The 25322-nt window shown below is 43.7% G+C and overlaps 1 protein-coding gene across 6 annotated transcripts in view; it reads left to right on the forward strand.

Moving 5' to 3' along the window:
* PGPEP1L (pyroglutamyl-peptidase I like) overlaps nucleotides 1-25322 on the forward strand; it is an 83374-nt gene that overhangs the window by 1906 nt on the left and 56146 nt on the right. For 3 of the 6 annotated variants that reach the window (XM_086365385.1, XM_086365386.1, XM_086365389.1), the window contains exon 2: nucleotides 5125-5177. The exons of the other annotated variants lie outside the window; for them this stretch is intronic. In XM_086365385.1, coding sequence (XP_086221511.1) covers nucleotides 5125-5177 — 53 coding nt within the window. The remainder of the gene's footprint in view (nucleotides 1-5124; nucleotides 5178-25322) is intronic. 6 annotated transcript variants of the gene reach the window in all.

Consider the following 25322-nt stretch of genomic DNA (forward strand, 5'->3'; position numbering starts at 1 on the left):
CCTGAGATTTGCTGGCAAACTCCAGGTTGTTTGATGGTACCTGATCATCAGCGGTGATTTGGGAATGCCCACTGGCTTCCAGAGCGTGGCCTCCCTTTATTAAAAATGCTCTGAGCTGCCAGGGGCGGTCTTTTCATTTAATTGGATTTGCTTCACATGTAAATCTCGCCAGGACATTGGCACGTAGACAGATGGTGAGGGAACAAGAGCTCTGAAGAACTGGCTCAAGACCAAGGCCTTCGGACTGGCACCCCACCGTGACAATGGGAGACAGAAAGCGTGCTTCCCTCCAAAGGGCCTCTTCTGATTCCAGGAGATTTCTCCAGCCACTTTTCACAAGTTCTACCCAAGGTCTTGCCAAGTGTAAAGTGTAAGGCTTGACCGTGCAAAACAAAAGCTTCAGACCTTCATTTGCTGAGTTGTTTTGCCTAATTGAAAACAGATAAGCGATGATCTGAATACACTGATCTGAATGTGATTCGAAAGCAGCATGTGACTTGGTGAGGACTAAAAATGTCACTGCATTTTCAGTATTCCTACAGTCATCCCAGAAGGTACTTGGTTTCCCAGTGGTTTTTCCTTAATCTCAATATTTTCCTGTTTTGTTTTGTTTTTTGCTTGGCCACTTCAGTCTTATTTATTCTATAGGATTCAGTCAAAGTCAGAAAACACCACTAGATTTCCTGGGACATCCTGTCCCAAACTTTTCTCTTCCCTGAGAAAGTTTTACCCTTTTTGAGTGAAGTTATGAGTGCTCTATACCCAGAGATCCCCCAACTTCAGAGGCACAGTCTTCTCCAGAACTGGCTTCTGCAGGGGTGGGGATAGGGGCGGGGTTCCAGACATTGGTAGTTAATCATAGCTCCTCCCCATCTCGGAATCATGATTTGAGAAGTGCATCCCAGAAATCAGATTGCTAGAATTCAAAGCCTCACCTGGTAAAGCTGAGCTAGAGAATGCCACTTCCACCTGCAGCCCACTGCCCCCCACCCTGCAGTGAGTCCCTCCCCAGTCATAGACCCATCTGCCAGCCGCTGACACTCCCTACAGGGCCAGGCAGGAACCACTGAGCTCTGAACACGGGCCGCACTGCAGGAGAGATGAAGGGAGAGGCCCCAGGGAGCTGGCCCCTCCTCCTGGCACCATCCTAGGGGCCGTGTGATGGTTAATTTTGTGTGTCAACCTGACTGAGCCACTGAGTGCCCAGACCCCTGGTTAAACATTCTTTCTGAATGTGTCTATGAGGGTATTTCTGGAGGAGCTTAGCGTTTAAATCAGTGGGCTCAGGAAAGCAGTGCCCTCCCCAGTGTGGGTGAGCATCATCTAATCTATTAAGGGCCTGAATAGAATAAAAAGCCCAGGAAGGTTGAGTTCCCTCCGTCTGAAGCCATGGACTGATACATCAATATTCTTCTGCCCTCAAATGGGTGCTCCTGGTTCTTGGGCCTTCAACATCGGACTGAAATTTGCTCTACTGGCTTTCCTGGGTCTGCAGCTTGCAGATGGCAGACAGATCTGGGGAATTCTCAGTCTTCATAATCATGTGAGCCAATACCTTATAATAAATCCCCCCATACACACACACACACATACACACACACACACACACACACACACACACACATACACACATATACACACACATACATACATACCTGTACATGCCTCTCAATTTCTGGAGAGAGAAATAGGGCCTGAATTACAGGTGAAATCTCAACATGGAAAAGAAAGGGCAGGACCCCTGACTGATTAGCTCAGTGCCCAAGTAGGGGGTTGGGGTTGAGAAATGGTGACATCAAATGATCAGAGAGAATAGGGCAGACCAAGGATCTAGCTGGAGCCCATCCCATGCTACTGGGAGAGAGGGTGAAAAAGGATTTAGCATTTGCTGAGCACCTACTAGATTCTGGAACTAATACACGTCATACTCAGCATTGTTTAATCGGTCCCAGGAGGTACGTACCTGAACCACCATGAAGGTGAGCACTTGGCACTGCTTCCTGTACTCCAGGCAGTATTGCAGATGCTCCACCTTATTGATTTATTCAATCTGCAAACCACTCTATTAGATTAGTATGATTAGTGCCCATTTTACAGATGAGAAAGCCAAGGCACTAAAGCTGAGTAACTTGCTCAAGATCACCACTGCTAAGTGGTGGGGCTGAGGTGAGATGCAACAGCAGAAGCCTGAACCCAAACACTGAGGTCTCCAACCACTCCTGGCTGTCGTCGGGCCATGGCCTGAGCTTTGAGGGGCCACTGGACGGTGTGGATGCCATAAAAAGGAGCAGCAACCATAGTGAGAGGGGGAGGGAGTCTCTCTCCCCAGGCCAGCAGAAAACCTTTCCTAAGCTAGTCCCAGAGGGGGCTTGCTGTACTCCTCAAAGCAAAATTCTACTTAGTTTCCTTTTATTAGCGATCATAATAAATTGCGGTTAAAGGACATAATCATACACAGCATAGATAAGTGTTCCCAGTTCAAGGAACAAGCCCTTCTGCCCACAAGCCTCATCCAGCTCTCGCTCCTTCCCTGTGTAAAGGCCTCCCCAGCGGCGGCTTCCTCGCCCAGGCTCACTCCCTGCAACTCCTCTGCCTCTGCCCCAGTAAAGTCCTGGCTCACCCCCACTTCCTCCTGGAGACTTCCCCAGCCACCTCTACTCCAGCCGCTCTCTCCCCCTTTGAAGTATTCTGATCCTAGTTGTTCTGATCCTAGTAGTCCAAGTGTGGCGAGGGCCAGTAGCCTTAGTACCACTGGGGAGCTTGTTAGGAACTCAGAATCCCCAGCATCACCCCAGACCTGACCGATCAGATTCTATATTTTAATAAGATATACATGCACATTAGCATTTGAGAAACTCTGAACCAAATCGTATGTCTTTTTAAATTTTGAAATAATTATAGATACACAAGAATTTGCAAAGAAATGTATAGAATGGTCCCCTAGAGCCAGACCCCCAATGTTAACATTTTCAGTATCAAAGCTAAGATACTCACCCTGGTATAGCTCTGTGTGCATGTGTGTGTGTGTGTGTGTGTGTGTGTGTGTGTGTGTGCACACACATGTGCACAGCTCTATGCAGTTTCACCCCATATTTAGCTTCGTGTAACCACCAGCATCAAGATAAATAACAGAACCAAAATCACAAGGTTTCCTTGAATTATACTTTTAGAACCACACTCACCGTTTCCCCTGTCTCTAACTCCTGGTAACCACTATTCTGTTCTTCATCTCTATAATTAATTTTATAGATGTAAATTATAATTTACAAATATTATATAGGTAGAATCATACAATGTGTATCATTTTGAGAGTGACTTTTTTTTTTTATTCAGCATAATTCCCTTGAGGTTCATCCAAGTTGTGTATACCAATAATTCCTTCATTTTTAAAGCCATTTTAGTAGCTTTATTGAGATGTAATTCACATGCTATACAATCTACTCATTTAAAGCATACAGTTCAATGGCTTTTAGTGTAGTCACAGTTATGCACTTATCACCACAATCAATTTTAGAATGTTTTCATTACCCTGAAAAGAAACTGGACCTCCTGATCCTCATCCCTACTCCCCCACTACACACACACACACACACACACACACACACACACACACACACACACACACACTTAAGCTCAGTCTTTACAGGCGGCCGATGCGGACATCTCACGTAAATGGAATGATACACTTTTGTAACTGACCTCGCTCACGGAGCCTGATGTTTTCAAGGCTCATCCATGCTGTCGTGTGGCCATAGCACTTCAGTTATTTTTAGTGACAGATGATGTGCATTGTATGGCTAATACCAGTTTTGTTTATTCATCATCAGCCGATGGACACCTGGGTTGCTTCCACTTTTATATTTTCACTGCTCAGCAGTATTCTATGATCTGGATGAACCAGCTGATTTAACCATTTACTCATTGAAAGACCTTGGGGTGATTTCTAGCTATGGGCTATTACAAATAAAGCTGCAGTGAACATCTGTGTACGAGTTTCTGTGTAAAAGTAAGTCTTTATTTCTCTGGGGTAAATATGGAGCAGAGAAAGTCCTTGGAAGTCCACGTTCAGTTTTAAAAGAACCTGTCGAACTATTTCCCAGTGGCCATACCATTTGACCTTCCCACCAACCATGTCTGTGTGACCTAGTTCCTGTTCATCCTCGTCAGCTTTTGGTATTACCGGTATTTCTGTCTTAGCCTCTCTGATAGAGATGTAGTGACACCTCACTGTGACTTTAATTTGCATTTCTCTGATGGCTAATGACGTTGAGCAGTTTTTCATGTGCTTATTTGCCACCTGTATATCCTCTTCAGGGAAATGTTTCTTCATGTCTTTCCCCTTTTTCTAATTGGACTGTCTTTGAAAGTTGAGTTCTGAGAGTTCTTCGTACATTTTGCATACAATGCCTTTGTCAGATGCATGATTCGCAGCTGTCTACAGCATGTCTTTTCATCCTCTCAGCAGGATCTTTTGCAGAGCAAAAGATTTTCATTTGGATGAGGTCCACTTTCTCATTTTTTACTTTTGTGGATCATGCACTTGGTATCAAGTCTAAGAACTCTTTGCCTAACACTTGGTCCCAAGATTTTCACCACTAAGCCCCCAAAAGTTTTATTATTTTACTTATTACATATGAGTCCATGATGCATGTGGAATTAATTTTTGTATACAGTTCAGGCTGAGGGATCCATTTTTTTTGATCAGTGTCCGATTTTTCCAGTCCTATCTATTGAAAGGCTATTCCATCTCCACTGAGTTGCTCCTGCAACTTTGGTCACAAACAACTGGGCATACTCACATGGGTGTGTTTCTGGGCTCTCTACACAGCATGCGTTTTAACTGGACATATGTGCACACACCTCTGGAGCCCTCCTACTTAGTGGTGGATCAGCTCCACATTCCTCTTGGGCTCCCCCACAACACCTCACATAAGAGGACTTGGGAAACACTCCCAGATTGGTAAGGTTGCAAGCCTCCACAGGAAAGGGGTATATGGAGCCCCCACTGGTCCTTGATGGCCCCAGGAGCCACAAGAAGTCCCCAAGGAGGTGGGGGGAGCAACGCAGAAGCAGACACCTCGGCCCAAGCCTGGCCTGAGCAAACCAGCCTGTCCTTGGTTCCAGGTTTCGGGCCCTTCCGGCAGCACTTGGTGAATTCCAGCTGGGAAGCGGTGAAGGTAAACTCCCTACGAGCCCAGACCCAGGAACTCAGGGCCTAGCTGGTTCCTTCTCTGGTTCCAAGAAAATCCAGCGTATAGTCCCCTTGGTGACCAGATCCTCATGGGAGGAGAGAGCATGCACACTGCATGCCCTGGGACACCGGCTAGGCTTCCATCCTTGGCTGCGACTCACCTGCCCCCAGGGGCCCGTCCAGCTCAGCAGTAAGAAAACAGGCTAAACGGACACCCTGGGAGGGGTGGGGAGTGGCCCAAGCAGGCTCTGCTGCCCTGAGAACTGAAGATACCTCTGGCTGCGGGGTCTCAGGAAAGTCACAGCCCCCCCGCCTCAGCGTCCTCATTCATGAAATGGGGGAATTCTAGTGCTGACCTCAGGGTGGTTCTCAGGAATGAAAGAGGGAAGTGTGCGAAGCAAAGAAGCCTCTAAGTCTATAAAGGTAACTTTATCAAGCATAGCGCTTGGCACATCGTAAGAGCTTAATATGTGGTTATTATTATAAACAACATGGCTTAATTTTTAAGAAAGTAATCAGAAGAAAGTGCATCCTCGTTCAGGGCATGAAGAGCGGTCTTCTCTGTAGAGCAGACCTCTCCTCCCTGAACCATTGCTTCACTTGTACCCATCCCCACTCGGTGTCACTTAGAGGCTCAGAGCATAGCCGGCTATTTATTCACACTTGACCATCAATTTCATGCGTCTGTTGGATCACGCCAAAGGTGGAGTCTTGAGTCTATTCTCAGAGTTTCCCAGTCAAGCTGAAAATGTAGCAAAACCACTTGAATCGTGCGTTGTCAGCCACTGTAGCATTGATTTTCTAGCCTGTCTGCACAGATGCAGTCAAGGAAACTCTCCACTCTTGAGTTAGAACTTGGGCTTTTTTCACCCAGCAAAAAAACTCAGAGAACCCCAGGCTCACTGCCAAGCCTCACTGCTGCACATAACATGCCAGAAAGGCTAGGTCAGGGCTTTATGAGTTTCTGGGTGTTTGCAGCCAGTTCCTCGAAAAACAAGACTTTTTCTGCTAAATCCCAAATGGGTCCTTAGCCCTTCTGTTTGCAGTCATGAGAATGGAAAAGAGCCAGGCTGCCAGGGTTCACCTCCCTGTGCCAACAGTTGCAAGGCAAGTCACTCAACTTTTCTGTGCCTCAATTTTCTTATCTGTAAAATAGGAAGGTTGTAATGACTATAGGAATTAATACATGTAAAGCCCTCAGAGCATGACAGAGTAACTACTAATGCTCACAAATATCATTATTACTAAGAAGCTACTCTACAAGTCAGTTTTCTCAGTTGTGGGCTAATGGAATCTGACTTTGGAGATCCACACAGGAAATGGAATGAGGGTAGAGATTTTTCGGTACATTTAAGATTCACCATTAAAGCTGGAGAAGCAGGGCAGAAGGGCAGAAGCAGAAGCAGGCTAGGAGTTTCCAGGAAGGGGAAGCAGAATGGCAAACTAGGTGTTGTGAAGGACCCTTCACTTGCAGATGAAGTAGGTAAGACAGAACTTCTGTGCCTTGCTGGGCACACAGTAGTAAAGGAAAGCTCTTATACATCATACCATCACACAGATATATCACACATACCCAGGGCTGCAGCCTGTAGGAGTGAGTGATCAGCACCCACAACACAAAAAAGGCAGGAAGGGCATATGCCATTATCAATATTGTCATTAGCAAGGGGGTTAGAATGAAACCAAAACTTTCTGTAAGCTGGACCCTTGAAGGGGCATCCTGTGGTCTCTAGCACCCAGAGTCCCAACAAAGTATATGTAATTTCTCTTGATTTTTTAAAACCTCATATTTTCTACAAACAAGTAAGTTAGGGGCTTCTCTAGAGGCTCAGTCGATAAAGAATCTTCCCTCAATGAAGGAGACTTGGGTTTGATCCCTGAGTCAGGAAGATGCCCTGGAGAAGGAAATGGCAACCCACTCCAGTATTCTTGCCTGGGAAATCCCATGGATAGAGGAGCCTGGCAGGCTGCAGTCCACAGTCCATGGGGTCACAAGAGTCAGATACAACTTAGCAACTAAACCACTATTGCCGCCGCCGCCTAAAATAAGCTCAGCATTTATTTCCAATCAAAGATCACCAAATATGCAAAGAAACAAACTACCCTGAGTAAGAATGAGCAAAAGCAGATTTAGAACCTGAAGAATCAGGTTCTAGATCATTCTTCCAGATATTATCAGAAAATAGCATAATTGTATATGGAATGTTTGAAACAATAATGATGGAATCGCAAAAAGCTAGCAAAGAGACTCTCAGAAGATTAGGCAAATTGAAAAAGGGAGTAATAATGACTGAGCGACTTCACTTTCGCTTTTCACTTTGATGCATTGGAGAAGGAAATGGCAACCCACTCCAGTGTTCTTGCCTGGAGAATCCCAGGGACAGGGAAGCCTGGTGGGCTGCCGTCTCTGGGGTCGCATAGAGTCGGACACGACTGAAGTGACTTAGCAGCAGCAGCAGCAGCAGAGCTTATAAAAATTTAAAATACAACTGTTGAAGAGTTTAACAGATGACTTAAAGACAGTTTCAAATTATGCTAAGTGAAAGATGCCAGTCACAAAAAATATATAATATTTGTGAAATTATTGTAATGAAAACAATAATAAATGGCTGATTGTGGGCTTCCCTGGTGGCTCAGATGTTAAAGAATCTACCCGTAGTGCAGGAGACCTGGGTTCCATCCGTGGGTCGGGAAGACCCCCTGAAGAAGGTGATGGCTGCCTACTCCAGTATTCTTAACTGAAAAATCCCACGGACAGAGGAATCTGGCGGGCCATGGGGTCGCAAAGAGTTGGACACGACTAGTGACTAACACTGTCACTTTTACTTTTTCAAGCTTAAAAATAAAGGACTGAACCAAAATATAGGACAATGAAGGCATAGAAGTCAAGAGGAGTGATTGAGTCTTCTAAGGCCCTTGCTTAGATGGGCATCCTGATGTCAAATCAAATTCAGACTTGTGTGTGTATATATATATATATATATATATGTACAGTTTATTTACAGTGTTGTCTTAGTTTCAGGTATACAGCAATATATTCAGTTATATATATGTGTGTGTGTGTGTGTATACTCTTTTCAGATTCTTTTCTATTATAATTATATTGAATATAGTTTCCTCTGCTGTATAGTAGGCTCTTGTTTATCTGTTTTATATATAGTAGTGTGTATCTGTTAATCCCAAACTCCTAATTTATCCTTCCTCCTTTCCTCTTTAGTAACTATACATTTTTTTTCTGTGTCTGTGAATTTTTTCTATTTTATAAATGAGTTCATTTGTATCATTTTTTAGATTCCACATATAAATGATAGCATATGATATTTGTCTTTCTCTGTCTGACTTCACCGAGTATGATAATCTGTAGTTCCATCCATGTTGCCGCAAATCAGTTCAGTTCAGTCGCTCAGTCGTGTCCGACTCTCTGCGACCCCATGAACCGCAGCACGCCAGGCCTCCCTGTCCATCACCAACTCCTGGAGTCCACGCAAACCCATGTCCATTGAGTCAGTGATGCCATCCAACCATCTCATCCGCTGTCATCCCCTTCTCCTCCTGCCCCCAATCTTTCCCAGCATCAGGGTCTTTTCCAATGAGTCAGCTCTTCGCATCAGGTGGCCAAAATATTGGAGTTTCAGCTACAGCATCAGTCCTTCCAATGAACACCCAGGACTGATCTCCTTTAGGATGGACTGGTTGGATCTCCTTGCAGTCCGAGGGACCCTCAAGAGTCTTCTCCAACACCACAGTTCAAAAGCATCAATTCTTCAGCACTCACCTTTCTTTATGGTCTGCCTCTCACATCCATACGTGACTACTGGAAAAACCATAGCTTTGACTAGACGGACCTTTGTTGGCAGAGTAATGTCTCTGCAAATGGCATTATTTGATTCTCTTTTACGGCTGAGTAATAGTCCATCGTGTATGTTTCCCACATCTTCTTACTATTCATCTGTGATGGACCCTTAGGTTGTTTCCATGTCTTGGTTATTATAAATAGTCCTGATATGAATGTTGGAGTGCATGTATCTTTTTGAATTAAAGTTTCTGTCCCTTCCAGATATAAGCCCAGTAGTAGGGTTGCTGGATCATGTGTTAACTCTATTTTTAGGTTTTAAAGGAACCTCCGTATGGTTCTCCATAGTGGCTGCACCAGTTTACATTCCCACCGATACTGGAAGAGGCTTTCCATTTCTTCATACCCTCTCTAGCATTTATTATTTGTAGACTTTTTTTATGATGAGCATTCTGACTGGGGTGAGGTGGTACCTCATTGTAGTTTTGACTTGCATTTCTCTAATAATTAACAATGTGGAGCATCTGTTCATGGACCTGTTGGCCCCATCTGTATGTCTTCTTTGGAGAAATGTCTATTTAGGTCTTCTGCCCATTTCTTGATTGAGTTATTTTTTGTTTTATAATGAGCTGTTTGCATAATTTGGAAATTAATCCCTTGTTGGTTGCATCATTTACAAATATTTTCTCCTATTCTGTAGTCTGTCTTTTCATTTTGTTTATGATTTCCTTTGCTGTGCAAAAGCTTTTAAGTTTAGCTAGTCATTTATTTATTTTATTAACATTATGAGATGAATTCAAAAAGAAAATTGGTGCAATTTATATCAAAGTTTTCTGCTTATGTTTTCCTCTAGGAGTTTTATAGTATCTGATCTTACAATATAAAATTGATCTTTAATCAATTTTCATTTTATTTTTGTGTATGATATTAGAGACTATTCTAATTTCCCTGTTTCATGTGTAGCTGTCAAATCTTCCCAGTATCACTTATGGAAGAGATTGTCTTTTCTCCATTGTATATTCTTGCCTCCTTTGTCATAGATTGATTGACCACAAGTGCAGACATTACTTCTGGGATTTCTGTCTTGTTCCCTTGATCAATGTGTCTGTTTTTGCGCCAGGACCATACACTGTTTTGATTACTATGTTTATAGTGTAGTCTGAAATCAAAATGTGTGATGACTCCAGCTCCAGTCTTCTTTCTCAAGATTGTTTTGACTATTGAGGGTCTTTTGTGTTTTCATACAATTAAAAAAATTTTGTTGTTGTTGTTCTGGTTTGGTGAAAAATGCCCTTGGTAATTGGATAGGGATTGCATTGAATCTAGATTGCTTTGGGCAGAATAGTCATTTTAACAATATTGTTTCTTCCAACTCAAGAACATGGCATGTCTTTCCATCTGGTTGGGTCATCTTCAGTTTCTTTAATCACCATCTTATAGTTTTCTGAGTATAGGTCTTTTGCCACCTTAGATAGTTTTATTCTTTTTGATGTGGTGGTAGATGGAATTGTTTTTAGCTTTTCACCATTGAGTATGATGTTAGTTGTAGGTTTGTCATACATGACCTTTATTATGTTGAGGTATGCTCGCTCTCTGCCCACGCTCTAGATAATTTTTATAAATTGATGTTGAATTTTATCAAAAGTGTATTCTACATCTACTGAGATCATCATATGGTTTTTATTCTTCAATTTGTTAATGTGGAATATCACATTGATTGATTTGCAGACATTGAAAAATCCTACTATATTTGGAATAAATTCATATATATATTTATAATTTGATTGGGATTGCATTGAATTGCATTGTATGTGTGTATGTATATATATGTATATGCATTGTATATACATATATATGGCAAAATTTCAAGAATAACTATGAAGATTAGAAAAAATTGTGACTTTCAAGAGAACACAGAAACAAAACAGAATATGGAAAATGAATAAAACTTTAATCAAAGGGGCCAAAAATCACCCATAGAAAATCTGCTGAATACTAATTATTATAGCTTGTCCCGATGACACTGGCTGCTGCATACTCCCACTGGCATTATTGTTGCCCTGGGAAGCTGGAAGTTTCTTCTATCAGAGAGATTTGCTGATTTGAAGTCAAAGGTGAGTCCATCTGGCCTCAATGAGATTGATCTTTCCAGCATTTGTGAGGGGAGCTGGGCCCTGCCTTCCACCAAGACCCTAATTTTATGGGTCACCCCAATCAGAGGAAGGCCAAAGAAATAATAATGTTGCTGCTGCTGCTAAGTCACTTCAGTCGTGTCTGACTCTGTGCGACCCCATAGACAGCAGCCCACCAGGCTCCCCCGTCCCTGGGATTCTCCAGGCAAGAACACTGGAGTGGGTTGCCATTTCCTTCTCCAATGCATGAAAAGTGAAAGTGAAGTCGCTCAGTCATGTCCGACTCCTAGCGACCCCATGGACTGCAGCCTACCAGGCTCCTCCGTCCATGGGATTTTCCAGGCAAGAGTACTGGAGTGGGGTGCTATTGATGTATACATAAAATATTATGTCAGCTCTTCGCAGTTCAATATATATATGCAGTTCCTGATTTTGAAGACAGTTGCACTCATCTCACACGCTAGCAAAATAATGCTCAAAATTCTCCAAGCCAAGCTTCAACAGTACGTGAGCCATGTACTTCCAGATGTTCCAGCTGGATTTGGGAAAGGCAGAGGAACCTTAGATCAAATTGCCAACATCCATTGGATCATATAAAAAGCAAGAGAGTTCCAGAAAAACATCTACTTCTGCTTTATTGATGCCAAAGCCTTTGACTGTGTGGATCACAAGAAACTGTGGAAAATTCTTAAAGAGATGGGAATACCAGACCACCTTACCTGCATCCTGAGAAATCTGTATGCAGGTCAAGAAGCTACAGTTAGAACCAGACGTGGAACAATAAACTGGTTCCAAATTGGGAAAAGAGTGTGTCAAGGCTGTATATTATCACCCTACTTATTTAACTTATATGCAGAATACATCATGAGAAATGCCAGGCTGGATAAAGCACAAACTGAAATCAAGATGATTGCCAGGAAAAATATCCAATAACTTCAGATACACAGATGACACCACCCTTATGGCAGAAAGCGAAGAAGAACTAGAGCCTCTTGATGAAAGTGAAAGAGGAGAGTGGAAAAGTTGGCTTAAAACTCAACTTTCAGAAAACTAAGATCATGGCATCTGGTCCCATCACTTTATGGCAAATAGATGGGGAAACAATGGAAATGGTGACAGACTTAATTTGGGGGGCTCCAGAATCACTGCAGATGGTGACTGCAGCCATGACATTAGAAGACATGTGCTACCTGGAAGAAAAGCTATGACCAACCTAGACAGCATAGTAAAAAGCAGAGACATTACTTTGCCGACAAAGGTCTGTCTAGTCAAAGCTATGGTTTTTCCCGTAGTCATGTACGGATTTGAGAGTTGGACTATAAAGAAAGCTGAGCACTGAAGAATTGACACTTTTGAACTGTGGTGTTGGAGAAGACTCTTGAGAGTCCCTTGGACTGCAAGGAGATCCAACCCGTCCATCCTAAAAGAGATCAGTCCTGAATATTCACTGGAAGGACTGATGTTGAAGTTGAAACTCCAGTACTCTGGCCACCTGAAGCGAAGAACTGACTCATTGGAAAAGACCCTGATGCTGGGAAAGACTGAAGGCAGTAGGAGAAGGGGACGACTGAGGATGAGTTGGTTGGATGGCATCACCGACTCAACGGACATGAGTTTGAATAAACTCTGGGATTTGGTGATGGACAGGGAAGTCTGGCGTGCTGCAGTTCGTGGGGTCACAGAGGTGGATATAACTGAGCGACTGAACTGACTGACTACTAATACGTGAGTCTCTTCCTGTTCTGTCCCACCCCAGCTAGGTGTGTGTGCGTGCGTGCTAAGTGGCTTCAGTCATGTCCAACTCTGTGCGACATTATGGACTGTAGCCCATCAGGCTCCTCTGTCCGTGGGATTCTCCAGGCAAGAATACTGGAGTGGGTTGCCCTGTTCTCCTCCAGGGGATCTTCCTGACACACATGGGATCCAACCCACGTCTCTATGTCTCGCATTGGCAGTTGGGTTCTTTACCACTAGCTCCACCTGGGAAGCCCCAGGCAGGTGACTGCAATACAATTCTGACATTAACCCCCTGGAGTACACACAGACTCCCATGGTTTCAGGGCAAAGTCCTCCACAAGACTACCCTCCCTTCAGACACCAGCTGCATTTCAAGGGTCCCCAAGTCATCTGTTCTTCTGACTATAAATTTGGGAATTCTCATGACCTCTACAGTTTTGATAATTTGCTAGAATAACACGCACAACTCAGGAAAGCACTAGACTTACATTTTTTTAAATAAAGGATACATAGGGTGAGGTCTGGATAGCTCCCAAATACAGAAGTTTCTTGCCCTCTTACTATGGAGTCAGGGCGAGCCGCCTTCTGGCACATCAATACATTTATCAACCAGGAAACTCCACTGAACTTCTGTATGCAGAGTCTTTATTGGAATTTCATTGTGTAGGCAAAGTTGATTAAATCACTGGCCATGTGATTGAACTACATCTCCCCTCCCCGAAGGTCAAGCAACTAGAAATCCCCACCAACTAATCAAATGGTTGGTTTTTCTGGTGACCAGATTCCATCCTGCAGCCATCAAGGGGCTACCGTGAGTCACCGTATCAGCATAACAAAGACACTCCTGATGCTCTGGAAATTATGAGAGTTTTGATGCTGTGTGCCTGGAACTGGGGACAAAGATCAGATATACTTTTTTTTTATGTCACAGTTTCCTAGAGGGGTTCCTGTGTAAGGAGAGGAGGTGGCTCATGAATAAGATAATTACAACTCAAAGCAGATTCTGAGAAGGGCTCCACTATGAGACTCTGAAGAGGGAAAGATTAATTTCATTCTGGAGAACATACCAAAGAAAGGAACCTTTTAAAGCAAAGGGAGAAAAAGCTGCACCCCTGGGGAGGGGGGTCACGGCGAAGGCCATCTGGTGGGAGCAGCAGAGAAAGACAGGGTGACTTCTGACAAAAGGGAGTAAATTTTCCAACCCTCCATGCACTGGGTGCCCCAAGACACTTCATGCAGAGTGGCTTGCTGAATTCTTCCTGCAGTCCAAAGAAGTTGATACTGTTATTCCCTTTTGCAGGTGAGGAAATGGGTGCTCGGAGAGGTTGACGATCAAACCTACATGCCATGACGTGGCCAAGCCTAGAATCCAATCTCAGGTGATTCTACCAAGTAAAGTTCAGGTTCAGGCCATTTGCCTCACTCTTCACCTGGGGGAAAACAACACTCAGTTCAGAAGAAGACCTCTTGTAGCCCAAGAAAGGCGTTTAGGAAATTCCCTGGCAGTTCAGCGATTGGACTTGGCACTTTCACTGCCTGGGCCCAGGTTCAGTCCCTGGTCGGGGAACTAAGATCCCACAAGCCATGGGATCTTTTTTTTGGCATGGCAAAAAACAAAAAAAAACACCCAGCATGGCTTTTAAACTTCCCAGAACTCAAGAAATCAAGACCCCCTAGCCAGTGAGCCAGGGGTGAGCAAAGTGAGGCTCACTACAATGCCTCAGCCCGATGTCCACGTCATCATGGCTGACTCTCTGCTGTAAGTTCATCTCAACTGTCTCTGAAGCTCTCCCATCCGTGCCTGAGACACAGACAGATGATGAGCTGCTTGATCTTCTTGCTCACAGTGAGACCACAGGTTGATGACCAGAACAGAAACCTCTGTAGCGGCTGGTGAGAAAGCAAAGCCGAGCCCAGCTTTGGGGCCACCTGCCACCCGTCTGCCTTCTCCACGGGTCCCTGCTAGCCACCTGTGGTCTCTGCCTTCCCTTTCTTTCTGGTGCTTTTCTCCAGGGCAGAGGTCCTTGCAGTCTCTTTAAGGGCTACTTCACCCTCAGCCCTTGGACCACTGTTTCTTCCTGCACCATCTAGGGTTATTCAGTGTCCTCCTCTATTGCATGTGTGTAGAATCCACTCAGTATTAAACCCTCTGAATCTGGTTTGGGACCTCCCTGGGAATATCCCCTGAAAGTGTCAGCATATGGCCAACAGAGCACCCATCGTAGGGGTGATCGTCTAAGTGGGGTATTAAGACAAAGGTCTAAGCTAGTTCAGGTATAGACGCTGGACCCATTATACAGATACAAAACGTGCTTTGGTGGGCTAATGATGCGCAAGAGGACACACAGCTCCCTGAGGCAGTATAAGCAGCGCACTGTCTGTGGGAACTACGCTCCCTTGTCCCCACAAAGGGCCTGGCCTGAAGCGAGCTTCCCAGTTGCTCTGAGTTGACTGGATACATGAATGCTTGTCTGTCATTTCTGTCCTCCTGCATTCTCCCACAAAAGGTCAACCTTGTTAATACTGCGGTTCTGTCTCCTGAGTCCTTTCTCGATGCCCGGCATCGTTAGTGGGGGTGTATGGAATGACAGAGAGAGGAAAAGGGTGCCGTCCTACACTCATGTCATTTTCTCTCCAAGACAGATAAGCTACTAAATAATAACTTGAGTGAATTTTTGTTGTGGTTTCACTTGAATGGGAGATTGTTTCTAAAAAGAAGGAAAATACAGAAAAAAATAAAATAAAATGCTGTAAGTTCCTGACGAACAAAGGTATCTGTTATAAACTCCCAGAAAGGTGACTTAATGCTACTTACCAACAGCATGTACCAAAGACTTTAACATTAGACTGGCCTGTACAGGGCACCCTGCCCTTCCCAGCGGTAAATCTCATCTACTGACTTATGTGATGGCTGTGCCTTATCTCCGGTTTTCTGGACACTCTCATTTTGGAGCCAGCACCACCTCATAGGCTTTCAAAAGAAATTAGGTCCTGATCTCTTTTAGAAGTGCCTGAGCCTGGAGAGGCAGCAAATAAAATAAGGCTTTTGTAAAACACACCCTGGGTCAGTTGGGCTAGGATATTATATAACTGCACTTAAAATAAACCCAGCCTGGAGGGCCAAGAGGTCAGAGCTCTTGCCACATTTGATCAACTTGAGATGGCAGAATAATTTCTTTACACTCCAAAGATGAGGTAGCTTTGTGCCTTTATTAGATGTTGCTATAAAAAGCATAATAATAAAGAACAAATGGCAATGAGTCAGAAGAGAAAAAAGAAGCACCAAGCTGAAGAACACCTTAGAATGAAGGGTGAGTTGTTCAGACCACACTCAGAGACAGGCAGGAAACTGCTTACCTTTCCAAGTAACAGTAAATTCTTTCTTTTGATTCAGCTTGATTTTCTTTCCTAAGAGTGTCTCCATTCTTCCTGCCAAATCCCATGACAAAACTTTTCCCAACCTATGGGAAACAGACCATATATATCACAGACATTTTTCCAGTCTGGCCCACAGTGAGGTTTGTTCTGTTTTCTTGGTTAATAGGGGAAGGCCGAGGATGAAAGTCACCAGCGTGAGGATTCAGGGAGATGCCAACATCTCCCTGTCACGTGCAGGGACCTCACCTGTGACAGAAACCAGCTCAGTGCCAGTCACTTCTGGAGCAACCACTTGGTTGGGTTGTATGGACTTTGGCCTTGAAGGCTGGGTAGCCCCAACTCACTTGAACCCCTTTCCATGACTTCACAATCTGGTGACTCTGTAGTGTGAACCCATCTTAGGGGTGGGAAGAGAAGTAGCCAGGCTACTGTCCCTAGTTCATGCTGGCCCCGGGACAGCCTGAAGTAGGACTGTCCTTGCGTCTTCATTTTGAAATGGCATGAGGATATGAGGAACGTGAGAGCCCATGATGAAGAGTCTGGGCCCTGGGCGGAAGGCTTGCTCCCATGGCAGTGGCAGCCCACCTAAGCAGCCTGACTGCAGGGTCCCCCAAGGATGAAGAGAAAACATACACGGTGGAGGGAGCACCTCATTCCGTGTTCAGGAGTGTCCACTGTGGCTTTAAAAAACCTTGCTTTTATTAAACATTCAGGGAAATGCATTTAGTCTGCTTATCTGGGGGAAAACCTGCCATTAGAGACAAGTGAGTCAGATGTTTATTTTTCGGGTTCAGTTCAGTTCAGTCACTCAGTTGTGTCTGCCTCTTTGCGACCCCATGGACTGCAACACGCCAGGCCTCCCTGGCCATCACCAACTCCCGGAGTTTACTCAAACTCATGTCCATTGAGTTGGTGATGCCATCCAACCACCTCATCCTCGGTTGTCCCCTTCTCCTCCTGCCTTCAATCTTTCCCAGCATTAGAGTCTTTTCAAATGAGTCAGTTCTTCTCATCAGGTGGCCAAAGTATTGGAGTTTCAGCTTCAGCATCAGTCCTTCCAATGAATATTCAGGACTGGTCTCCTTTAGGATGGACTGGTTGGGTCCCCTTGTGGTCCAAGGGACTCTCAAGAATCTTCTCCAAAACCACAGTTCAAAAGCAACAATTCTTCAGCATTCAGCTTTCTTTATAGTCCAACTCTCACATCCATACATGACCACTGGAAAAACCACAGCCTTAAAAAAAAAGAAAGAAAAACCATAGCCTTGACTAGATGGACCTTTGTTGGCAAAGTAATATCTCTGCTTTTTAGTATGCTGTCTAGGTTGGTCATAACTTTCCTTCCCAGGAGTAAGCGTCTTTTAATTTCATGGCTGCAGTCACCATCTGCAGTGATTTTGGAGCCCAAAAATATAAACTCTGTCACTGTTTCCATTGTTTCCCCATCTATTTGCCATGAAGTGATGGGACCTGATGCCATGATCTTCGTTTTCTGAATGTTGAGCTTTAAGCCAACTTTTTCACTTTTCTCTTTCACTTTCATCAAGAGGCTCTTTAGTTCTTCTTCACTTTCTGCCATAAGGGTGGTGTCATCTGCATATCTGAGGTTATTGATATTTCTCCCAGCAATCTTGATTCCAGCTTGTGCTTCATCCAGTCCAGCATGTCTCATGATGTACTCTGCATAGAAGTTAAATAAGCGGGGTGGCAATACACAGCCTTGACGTACTCCTTCCCCAATTTGGAACCAGTCTGTTGTTCCATGTCCAGTTCTCACTGTTGCTTCTTGACCTGCATACAGATTTCTCAAGAGGCAGGTAAGGTGGTATGGTATTCCCATCTCTTTAAGAATTTTCCACAGTTTGTTGTGATCCATACAGTCAAAGAATTTGGCATAGTCAATAAAGCAGAAGTAGATGTTTTTATGGAACTTTCTTGGTTTTTCCATGATCCATTGGATGTTGGCAGTTTGATCTCTGGTTCCTCTGCCTTTTCTAAATCCAGCTTGAACATCTGGAGTTCACGGTTCACGTACTGTTGGAAGTCTGGCTAGGAGAATTTTGAGCATTACTTTGCCAGTGTGTGAGATGAGTGCAGTTGTGCAGTAGTTTGAGCATTCTTTGGCATTGCCTTTCTTTGGTATTGGAATGAAAACTGGCCTTTTTTAAGTCTTGTGGCCACTGCTGAGTTTTCCAAATTTGCTGGCATATTGAGTGCAGCACTTTCACAGCATCATCTTTCAGGATTTGAAATAGCTCAACTGAAATTCCATCACCTCCACTAGCTTTGTTCATAGCGATGCTTCCTAAGGCCCACTTGACTTCACATTCCAGGATGTCTGGCTCTAGGTGAGTGATCACACCATCATGATTATCTGGATCGTGAAGATCTATTTTGTATAGTTCTTCTGTGTATTCTTGCCACCTCTTCTTAATATCTTCTGCTTCTCTAGGTCCATACCATTTCTGTCCTTTATTGTGCCCATCTTTGCATGAAATGTTCCCTTGCTATCTCTAATTTTTTTGAAGAGATCTCTAGTCTTTCCCATTCTATTGTTGTCCTGTATTTCTTTGCATTAATCTCTGAGGAATGCTTTCTTTATCTCTCCTTGCTATTCTTTGGGACTCTGCATTCAAATGGATATATCTTTCCTTTCTCCTTTGCCTTTTGCTTCTCTTCTTTTCAGAGCTATTTGTAAGGCCACCTCAGACAACCATTTTGCCTTTTTGCATTTATTTTTCTTGGGGATGGTCTTGATCCCTCCCTCCTGTACAATGTCACAAACCTGTGTCCATAATTCTTCAGGTACTCTGTCTATCAGATCTAATCCCTTGAATCTATTTGTAACTTCCAGTGTATAGTCATAAGGGATTTGATTTAGTACATACCTGAATGGTCTAGTGGTTTTCCCTACTTTCTTCAATTTAAGTCTGAATTTGGTAATACGGAGTTCATGATCTGAGCCACAGTCAGCTCCTGGTCTTGTTTTTGCTGACTGTGTAGAGCTTCTCCATCTTTGGCTGCAAAGAATAAAATCACTCTGATTTCAGTATTGACCATCTGCTGATATCCATGTGTAGCGTCTTCTATTGTGTTGTTGGAAGAGGGTGTTTTCTATGACCAGTGCATTCTCTTGGCAAAACTCTATTAGCCTTTGCCCTGCTTCATTCTGTACTCCAAGGCCAAATTTTCCTGTTACTCCTGGTATTTCTTGACTTCCTACTTTTGCATTCCAGTCCGTATAATGAAAAGGACATCTTTTGGGGGTGTTAGTTCTAGAAGGTCTTATAGATCTTCATAGAACCGATCAACTTCAGCTTCTTCAGCATTGCTGGGGCATAGTCTTGGGTTACTTTAATATTGAATGGTTTGCCTTGGAAATGAACAGAGATCATTCTGTCATTTTTGAGACTGCATCAAAGTACTACAGTTCGGACTCTTGTTGACTATGATGGCTACTCCATTTCTTCTAAGGAATTCTTGCCCACAGTAGTAGATATAATGGTCATCTGAGTTAAATTCACCCGTTCCAGTCCAGTTTAGTTTGCTGATTCCTAAAATGTCAATGCTAACTCTTGCTATCTCCTGTTTGACCACTTCCTATTTGCCTTGATTCATGGACCTAACATTCTTTGTTCCTATGCAATATTGTTCTTTACAGCATCAGACTTTACTTCCATCACTGGTGACCTTCACAACTGGGTATTGTTTTTGCTTTGGCTCCATCCCTTCATTCTTTCTGGAGTTATTTCTCCACTGATCTCCAGTAGCATATTGGGCCCCTACTGACCTGCGGAGTTCCTCTTTCAGTATCCTATCATTTTGCCTTTTCATACCGTTCACGGGGTTCTCAAGGCAAGAATACTGAAGTGGTTTGCCATTCCCTTCTCCAGTGGACCACGTTTTGTCAGATCTCTCCACCATGACCCATTTGTCTTGGGTGGCCCTACACGGTATGGCTCATAGTTTCACTGAGTTAGACAAGGTTGTGATACATGTGATCAGATTGGGTAGTTTTCTTTGACTGTGGTTTTCCTTTTGTCTGCCCTCTAATGGAGAAGGATAAGAGGCTTATGATAGCTTCCTGATGGGAGAGACTGACTGAGGGCGAAACTGGGTCTTGTTCTGATGGATGGGGCCATGCTTTTACAGTATTACACCTTAAATCCATCCCCACGTTGATAGGATGACAAATCAGAAAAAGAAGAGTAATATCTTTTAAAATGACACCAGCACCTTTCTAGGGTCTTGCTGGGGGTCGCTCTACCCCCACCACTGCCCCCTAGCAAATGCAGAGTCCTCAACTCCTTCCTAGTGCCAAAGTAGAGCAGACTGACCCATTTCCCACTTGTTTGATCAGTCGTTGCTGAGGCTTCTCATCACAAAACACAGGCTCAAGGTGCATGGGCTTCAGTAGTTGCTGCTTTGGGGCTCTAGAGTGCAGGCTCGGTGATTGGTACAGAGGCTTAGTTGCTATGCAACATGTGGAATCGTCCCAGACCAGGGATCCGGTCCCCTGCATTGGCAGGTGGATTCTTACCATTGGGCTACCAAGGAAACACTTCCTTTTTTTAAATAACATTTTGGCATTCTGAAATCAGAATCTTTCAGTCAATTCCATCTTATGTTTTATTACAGTTGAGCAGAGTGTTTGCTTTGTTGGTGGTTCATACAGTAATGCTTTGCCTTCAGTCTCTGGGCTCAGATTTGATGAACTACATCATGTCCTTTCTGGATTGCATCTTCTTATCAGTATAAGAAACACTCCAGTCTGTTTTTCTTGCTTTGTGGAATCCAAACCAGACTCTTGGGGGCATTAGGGTTGTATTTGTGTTGCCATAAATATGATGGAAATATATCCTGCAACACACACAGTCTGACACCAGAGGAAAGAACACAAACAAGTGTGACCCTGGAGTTCAGGCAGCAGAATGTCAGCTTGAACCGGGATTCAAAGGCAACCCTTAGTTCCTGTGGGGAGGAACAGAGCTTTTACAGAAACAAACAAAAGTCTATTAGGAATGGTCTTTCTCATGTCAGTCCTCACATCCACATTGAAAACACATTTCACATTAAAAAAAAAACTTCAACACTACATTAAGGATGCTGCACCTGGTATTCTAAAAGCTGCGGAGGCCCTTGTGGATCTGAACCAGGCTCCAAGCCAACCTGAGACACCACTGATGGGTCCCGGGCCTCTGCACTGACGTCTAATCACAGGTAACTAAGCTGAACCCCCGACCAGCCTTGATTTAGTTACGTTTCCCTGAGATGTTCCTGACTGTCCCAGCTTTGGGTCCCACCCCCCTCACATGCTACACCTTCTCTCTGGGCGGGAAAGTGTCCTGATACAGGGTTTCTTCTCTCACAGGCATTTGCAGAAATATCTAGACAGGAACTGTTGAACCCAAAGATCTATGGAGGTGAGATTTCAGGCCCTGGGTTCCCCAGAGATGGGGATATGGTTGGAGAGCCCTGGGATGCATTTGGGGTAGTGGTCCTGAGGCAGCATCCTACTGGGATCCTCCTCTTTTGCCCATTGTAAGATTATTTCTGTCCTTTACCCATCTTGGTAACTAGGTTCTAAGAGCTCAAAATTTGTAGACAATTATATATTAATTGCCTGCCCTTCCAAGTGGCGCTACTGGGAAAGAACCCTCCTGCTTCTGCAAGAGACAGAAGAGACGGTGGTTGGATTCCGGTTTGGGATATTCCCTGGAGAAAGAAATGACAACCCACTCCAGTATTCTTGCCCGGGAAATCCTCATGGACAGAGGAGCCTGGTGGGCTACAGTCCATGAGGTCACAAAGAGTCGGACATGACTGAAGCGACTAAGCACGCACAGCATGCACGTATAGTAAGAGCCAGTTAATCAAGACAACGTGGCTCGAAACATTTGGGCCACTAATAACAGTGCCTCCAAAATACCCAAAGCAAAAACTAATAGAACTGTAAGTCTCATTAACAATTATAGTTAGGGATTTTAACATTCCCCTTCCAATAATGGATAGAAATACATAGACAGAAAATAACAAAGATACAGAAAACCTGAACACACTATCCATCAGCTTGACCTAATTGACATTATAGAACTCTCCACCCCAGGCAGAATACAACTCTTTTCAGTACATGTAGGACATTTATCAAGATAGACCATATGCTGGGTCATAAGACAAGTGTGAATAAATTCAAAAGAATTCAAGTCATACAAAGTAGTTCTCTGGCCACACTGGATTTAAATTTGAAATCAGCTCTTAGAAACATATCTGGAAAATCTGCATATATTTGCACATATTTAGAAACTAAATAATACCCTTCTAAGTAAACCATGGATCAAAGAAGGAATAAGAAGCGCTATTATAGCCTTTTGAAATAAATGAAAATGAAAACACAACATTTTAAAATGTGTGGCGTGTTGCTAATGCAGAACTTGGGACATTCATAGCACTGAATGACGATATTAGAAAAGAAGAAAGCTCTCAAGTCAGTGTCTTCAGCTTCTACCATAAGAAACTAGAAAAAGAGCAAATTAAGTCCACGCTAAGGAGAAAAGAGAAAATAATAAAGATCAAAACAGAAATCAATGAACTAGATAACAGAAACATAATAATGAGAATCAAAGAAACCAAGAGCTGGTTCTTTGAGAAAATCAATACAATTGATAAATGTCTAACCAGAGGGATCAAGAAAAGAGAGAATAGTTCCTGTTAATTTTTAAATTCACTACAACACTCTGGCTTCCAGCCCTGGTTCCATACTCAAGCTGCTCCCATCAGAGTCACTAAAGACCTCTTTCGTTTTGCCATTTTACTTGACCTCCATGGGCTCCTAATAGTCTTTATGGTAGATACAGTATTGTTATTGTTCCCATGATAGAGGTGAAGAGACTGAGGCCCAAGTTGACCAGATCCTCCTTTCTTGGCTTGAGAGGTTGCTGTTAGGATTCAATCAGATAAGATAATAAATAACCTGTAAGGTCTTAGCTCGTCTCGTATCTTCAGTAGTGCCTCAAAGAAAACACCATTTAATCACAAGCTTCCTTTTCCTAAACCATACCCACTTCCAAAAAGCTCATGTCCTCAAACTCTGGCCACCAGAAAAGTCTGGACTCCCCACTGTCCCTGCCTCTTCCCTGCATCTTGGGGAAATAACCACAATTAGATTGTTCTGGGTTTGCAATACAGAATTTTGGGAGGAATAATTGCCACCCAAAATGTCTTGGTCCGTGCACGGGGTTGGAAGAGAATTTTCAGACACAAAATATCTCAGAAGGGAGTGAGTTTAGTGAGAACAAAGAGCAGAGCTAGTGAGGGGCATTGCAAACACAGTGGTCTGACTTCCTGACTGTCCAGGGAGAGCCAGCCCCTTTCATGGTCTAGTGGCCAGCTTTTATAGCCTCAGGACAAAGGAAATTGCTGCTAGAAGGGTGGTGTTAGGTGATTGATCAGGAAGCAATATGGTAAATATTTTACCTAATATGCAGTTGGGCTACTGGCTGGTTTAGGTCAGGGGGGCTCATGGCAACAGTTGCTATGGGGCTTGGACATTTTTGGAGATTTGGTCCTGCAACCTCAGTATAGGACTGTACCTGACCCCATCTTTTTACTCATGGGCCAAATCTTTTGACCCTTACCCCACTGCCTATCTGTCCCTGTCTAAGGCCCTCAGGACCCAGGTCATTGAGGAAAAGGGTGATGATGATTGCTCTGGCTTCTTCAAGCTGAACACAGGCGTTGTGGGGCCCTGGGTTCCCTTTGCCTGCTCTTTGCCAGGGTGTACTTAGGGGAGAAAGTGCAGGTCCACAGGATGATACGGTGGCTTGTTCCGGTGTTGTCCAGGAGTTGACCAGCTGATATTCTTGCCATGCTGCCATTTGTAAATCTGTTGTATTCTAGAAGAAACAAACGTAACAAGGTTAAGACACATGGCCCGAAGATTAGTAGAAGCAGAAGAGCTGTCAAGAGGCCCAGAAGAGGGGCGAGCTAGGAGAACCAGGACCAAACATTGGTCTTGGAATTCCACAGCTCAGATCCCCAGAGGCTCCCTTCTCTGCTCAGTCAGGGGTGCCTCAGAGGTCAGCCTGGACCAGGCCTGCCTGGTTGACCAAGAAGCAGCACACTTCCTTCAACACTGCACACATCCCACCTTGGGTAGCTGTTAGTAGTAAGCCTAAAGCCCTTCTGTTCTGTAAGACTTCTCCTGCTAGCGAATTTATTTATTCCTGTAAAGTGTTAATTTGGGCTGTTAGGTTGACAACCTGTTGGGTAAGTTCGAGGGAACGCTGTCAAGCAGTGAAAACTGAATTTAGAAGTCCTGCTGAAAAAAAATCTACAAACAATAAATGCTGGAGAGAGTGTGTAGAAACGGGAACCCTCTTTCACTGTTGGTGAGAATGCAAATTGACACAACCACTATGGAGAACAGTGTGGAAATGTCTTTAAAGCTAGAAATAAAGCTACCTTATGACCCAACAATCCCACTACTGTACATATACCCTAAGGAAACCATAATCAAAAAAGACACATGTACCCCAATGTTCATTGCAACACTATTTACAATAGCTAGGATGGGAAGCAACCTAGATGTCTATCAACAGATGAGTGGATAAAGAAAGTGTGGTACATATACACTGTGGAATTTTACTCAGCCATAAAAAGGAGCATCTTTGAGTCAGTTTAATGAGGAGGATGAACCAAGAGCCTATTAAACAGAGTAAAGTAAGTCAGAAAGAGAAAGACAAATATTGTATATTAATGCCTATGTATGGAATCTGGAAAGAGGGTACTGATGAACATATTTGCAAGGCAGCAGTGGAGATGCAGACATACAAAATGGACTTATGGACACAGTGGGGGAAGACGAGGGTGGGAAGAATTGAGAGAGTAGCACTGAAACGTGTGCATTACCATGTGTAAAGTTATTAGGTTGGTGCAAAATAATTTTGATTTTGCATTTTTGAACTTTGCTGTTTGATATTGGAATATATTCTTAAGTAAATGTGGTTATATTGTTTTTTTTTAAAGTGCCTGCTGAGCCCATGTTACCCTAATGAGTAACCCCAGAACTGAAATTATGGCAGGCACTGCCCTC

Source organism: Bos grunniens, chromosome 21, assembly GCF_055505025.1.
Source record: "Bos grunniens cultivar Pamir isolate PY7600 chromosome 21, Bosgru_T2T1.0, whole genome shotgun sequence".
Taxonomy (NCBI): Eukaryota; Metazoa; Chordata; class Mammalia; order Artiodactyla; family Bovidae; genus Bos; species Bos grunniens.